Source organism: Diospyros lotus, chromosome 4, assembly GCF_014633365.1.
Source record: "Diospyros lotus cultivar Yz01 chromosome 4, ASM1463336v1, whole genome shotgun sequence".
Classification (NCBI taxonomy): domain Eukaryota; kingdom Viridiplantae; phylum Streptophyta; class Magnoliopsida; order Ericales; family Ebenaceae; genus Diospyros; species Diospyros lotus.
In genome coordinates this window covers 31,578,089-31,583,230 of record NC_068341.1, presented here as the reverse complement: position 1 = coordinate 31,583,230, position 5,142 = coordinate 31,578,089, and the positions used below count along the sequence as shown (strand labels likewise).

General features: G+C 50.6%; 1 protein-coding gene across 1 annotated transcript; it reads left to right on the top strand.

Moving 5' to 3' along the window:
* The first annotated feature begins 337 nt into the window (after positions 1–337).
* LOC127799777 (uncharacterized) lies at positions 338–1,507 on the top strand. The gene is made up of 2 exons (XM_052334001.1): positions 338–702; positions 928–1,507. Exons 1-2 carry the CDS (start codon positions 338–340, stop codon positions 1,505–1,507), a joined length of 945 nt encoding a protein of 314 aa, XP_052189961.1.
* The last annotated feature ends 3,635 nt before the right edge of the window (positions 1,508–5,142 follow it).

Genomic DNA, 5,142 nt, shown 5'->3' with positions numbered 1-5,142 from the left:
AATAGGAGGCGGCCTCCCCTGCGAGATCGCCATCACTCAGGACTAGTTTCCGCACGGGAAGAGCAACTCTCCACCGGGCGGTCAGCAAATCAGGACCCCATAATAGGGGGGAACTACTGCTGAGAATCCAGCAGCTGGAGGCTAGACATGGGGCACACGATCAGAGAGAAAGCCGTGAAGAAAGGACCCCGTTCTCCAGGGAAATAGAGCTGGAGCCCCTCCCTCGCAGATTTAAGGTCCCTAGCATCCCTCGGTATAATGGGGACAGCGACCCCTTCGACCACCTGGACGCTTTCAATGTCTAGATGGACCTGCAAACCTCCAGCTCATTGGCCAAATGCCGAGCTTTCCCTGCGACCCTAGGAGATATCCCCCGGGCGTGGCTAAGGAGACTTCACCCCGCAGTATTTGCAGTTGGGAGGAATGTCAGAAGAAATTCATAGATCAGTACAAGTCACTCCGAAGGCAGCTCGCCCCAACATGCCACCTTGGTACAGTATTCCAATGGTCTGGCGAATCTTTGAAAGATTACATAAAAAGGTTCAGGCGTGAAGTGAATAATGTTGAGAGCCCCTCCGACGAAAGTATCCTGACTGCAATCTCTGCCGGGCTTCAAAAGGATGGGAAACTCTACGAAAGTATTTATAAGTCCCCGGTGAGGGACCTCGGCGAATTCTACGAGCGAGCTACGAAGGAGGTCTGGTGGGAATAAGCATTTGGCCTGAAAAAGCCGAGTGACCAAAAGAAGGGGGCGGAACACACCGGCCAGAGCAAGAAGAGAGCTGATGAGGACTCTCGCAAGAAAGGTCGAGGACGAAGCCCCAACGACTAGGCGGCCAAAAAGGCGAGGTTCGGGCAGGGAGGTGAACGACCAGCACGCCAGGGTCGGTATGAAAACTACAGTGTCTTATCTGATTCCCAAGACAGGATCTTCACCACAGAACACAACAAGGAGGATTTCAAAAGTCCTAACCCCCTGAAGACTCCCGACAAGTACAGAACCAAGAGCAAATTTCGTGCCTATCACAACGAAGTGGGGCACACCACCTCTAAGTGCTGGGCGCTGAAAGATGCAATCGAAGAGCTGATCAGGAGAGGTCGGCTGTGTGACTATGTAGTGTGTCATAGGGATCAACAACCCAAACAGTCAGCTCAACAAAGCCCTCACCGAGCTCCCGAGCAAGACCAGATGCCTACAGTGAGAACTATCTTCACTATCCATGGTGGGCCCCATATTGCAGGGACTTCTAACAGGTCGCACGAGCGATATGTTCAGGAAGCCGGCCACCGTCTGCTTGTTGGGGATGGCAGCCAAGAGGGACCTTCCAAGAAAGCCAAGATAGCTTCGGAAGACATCTCTTTTACTAAAGATGATTTCAAAGGTGTGCACTGGCCGCACAACGATGCCCTCGTGATACAAGCTCGGATTAGCAATATGGAAGTACGAAGGGTGATGGTCGACACAGGTAGCTCGGTGAATGTCATGTATAAGGGATGTTTCGACTAGATGGGATTAAGGCTGGACCAGCTGACATCCTCCCCAGAGCCACTATATGGATTCACTGGCGATGCAGTAATACCTAAAGGGCGTATAAGGATCCCATTAATAGTTGGGGAATCAGACCTCTAGGCCAGAGTAATGGCGGACTTCCTCATCATTGACGGTCCTTCTGCTTATAATGTCGCCATGGGTAGGCCTGCCATGAATGACCTGGACCTAGTTGTCTCAACCAAGGCCCTGGCTGTCAAATTCTCGACCCCGAAGGGGACCGGTTGTGTGAAGGGTGAGCAGCATTCGGCGAGGCGCTGTTATGAGGAAGTATTGAAATCAGGGCTCAAAGGAAAAAAGATAAATATGGTTTCCGAAGGGGCGGCCCGAGTCACTAATGGCTAGGGAGTCAGCCACGACCTTGACCCACACAACGTGGATTGCGAACGAGCTAGAAGATGTTGTAGTCAGTAGCTTAGACGTTGAAAGGCGCCTCCAGGTGGGCAAAGGCCTCTTCCTCGAGGTAAAATCCCAACTGACTGAATTCCTTAAAGCAAATCTGGACGTATTTGCATGGAACCACGAAGATATGGTGGGAATAGATCCAAGGATAATCCAGCATCGGCTCAATGTTAACCCCAACCATAGGCCGGTTCGTCAGAAGAGGAGGCCAATGACGGTTGAACTGTACGCGGCCTTGAAGGAAGAAGTAGACAAGCTCCTAGCTAGCGGATTTATCCGGGAAGCCCAATACCCTACATGGGTGGCTAACCTGGTCCTAGTGAAGAAGAAGAATGGGAAGTGGAGAACTTGCATCGACTTCACCGACCTAAACAAAGCTTGCCCGAAAGACAGCTTCCCTCTGCCAAGAATTGACCAGCTCGTGGATGCAACGGCCAGCCACCAGCTTCTGAGCTCATGGATGCCTATTCGGGGTACAATCAGATCCCTATGAATCCCGACGAGGAAAAGCATACCTCCTTTATAATGGACCGGGGATTATACTACTACAAGGTAATGCCCTTCGGACTAAGAAATGCAGGAGCGACGTACCAACGGTTAGTCAACATGATGTTCAAAGATTTGATCGGAAAGACCATAGAAGTATATGTCGATGATATGCTGGTGAAATCAAGACAGGTCGCCAACCATGTCAACGACCTGGGAGAAGCATTCCAGATTCTGAGGAAGTACCAGATGAAGTTAAACCCACTCAAATGCTCGTTCGGTGTGGCTTCTGGGAAGTTCTTGGGATTCATGGTGAACAAAAGGGGAATTGAGGCCAACCCTGAGAAAATCCGAGCTCTACTTGACATGTGATCGCCCACCAAGACTATGGAAGTGCAAAGCCTAAATGGACAGGTCGCGGCCCTTAGCAGGTTCATCTCCAAATCTTCTGATAAATCCATCCCATTTTTCAAAATCCTGAAGAAAGCAAATAGCTTCGAATGGACGGAAGAGTGCGAGACCGCTTTCCAACAGTTGAAACAATATATGGGGCGGGCTCCCCTCATGTCAAAGCCAAAGGAATGGGAGGAATTGATTGTCTACCTAGGGGTGTCTGAGTACGCAGTGAGCGCCGCCCTGGTTCGAGAAGAAGACTGGGTCCAATACCCGATATACTATCTAAGCCACAGACTGCTCGATGCCGAAACAAGATACTCCCCCATGGAAAAGCTCACTTTTTCCCTGGTGATCGCGTCCCGAAAGCTACGCCCCTATTTCCAAGCCCATCAGATCAGCGTGCTAACCAAGCACCCACTAAAGCAGATTTTACAGAAGCCTGATTCATCCGGCCGCCTACTCAAGTGGGCTATTGAGCTCGCCCAATTCAACATAGAATACAAGCCAAGGACGGCCATAAAGGGTCAAATACTGGCAAACTTCGTTGCAGAATTCACAAGACCTACGGAAGAACCGGTCCCCCCAACCTCGTCAGTTTGGGAATTATTCGTTGACGGCTTTTCCAGCGAACATGGGTCAGGAGCTAGCGTACTCCTGGTGAGCTCGGAGGGACATAAAATCCCCTACACATTGAGGTTCGGGTTTAGAGCAACCAACAATGAAGCCGAATACGAAGCACTGTTAGCTGGTCTTCACTTAACAAAGGAAGTCAAGGCAGAGCGATTAAAAAATTTCAGCGACTCCCAGTTCGTGGTCTGCCAAGTACGAGGGGAGTATCAGGCAAATGGCCCAAAGATGGTAGCGTAACTCCAGAAAGTTCATGAGTTGCTACGCTTCTTTGAGGAGTGCGAAGTAAATCAAGTCCCGCTGAGCCAGAACTCTCATGCCAACGCCCTATCTCGTTTGGCTTCAGTTGGAGAAGCTGACTCATTGGGAGCCATCCCCGTAGACTTCTTAGCAACACCAAGCGCGGAGGAAAAAACTGAGGCGTTGACAATTGAGCTAAGGCCAGATTCATGGATGAAGCCGATCGTGGACTACTTGCAAGGAGGTCAATTGCCAAGTAATAAGCTGGAGGCGCGGCGGATTCGAGCCCAGGCAGCCACATATTGCATTTGTGATGACGTACTATATAAGCGGGGGTTCTCAGTCCCGTTACTTAGATGCATCGATGAGCCTGATTGCCAAGTGGTTCTCAATGAAATCCATGCCGGCCACTGCGGCAATCATGCTGGGGGAGTATCCTTGGCTCAGAAGGCATTTCGCCAGGGTTTTTACTGGCCTACCATGAAGCGAGATGCCGCGGACCTGGTGAGGAGGTGCGACGCATGCCAAAGGTTTGCTAAAGTGCCACGAGCTCCCCCCGCCTATCTTCAACAAATGAACAGCCCCTGGCCTTTTGCCATATGGGGCATTGACCTGATCGGGCCACTTCCAACAGCTCGCGGTGGGTGTAAGCACGCTATTGTGGCCGTAGATTACTTCACCAAGTGGGCAGAGGCAAAGGAGCTCGCACAAATATCTACTACAAAGGTAGAAAGTTTTGTATGGAACAACATCATCTGCAGGTTCGGTGTCCCTCAACAGATAGTCACCGACAATAGGACCCAGTTTACCAGCAAGCAGTTCGTACAATTTTGTGAGTCACTGTGGATCAGGAAAAGCTTCACAGCCGTGGACCACCCACAAGCCAACGGTCAAGTCGAAGACGTAAACAAGATAATCAAGCAAATATTAAAGACCAGGTTGGAATCGAGAAATGGAACCTGGGTAGATGAACTACAAAGCGTGCTCTGGGCATACCAAACTACAGCTCGCACAACCACGGGAGAAACCCCATTTTTTATGGTATATGGATCCGAGGTGATGATCGCAGCAGAAAATGAAGTAACAAGCCAGCGAAGAGCTACTTTCGACCAAGAGAATAATGACCGACTACTGGCCTCAAGTCTCGATCTGCTTGAGGAAACAAGGGAGATAGCTCGCTTGAGAGTGGCAACCTACCAACAGCGCGTGGCAAGATACTATAATCGGAAGGTCCAAGTCCAATGCTACAAAGTCGACGACCTTGTGCTACGCCTTGTCCTCCCCGGAGCTCGGAAGAACAGTAAAGGGACGTTGGGCCCAAGCTGGGAAGGCCCCTATATTGTGAAGGAAAATCTTGGCAACGGAGCATATCACTTGGTCGATATGGACGGAGCAGCTCTCCCGCGAGCTTGGAACACAGAGCATCTGAGACCATACTTTCG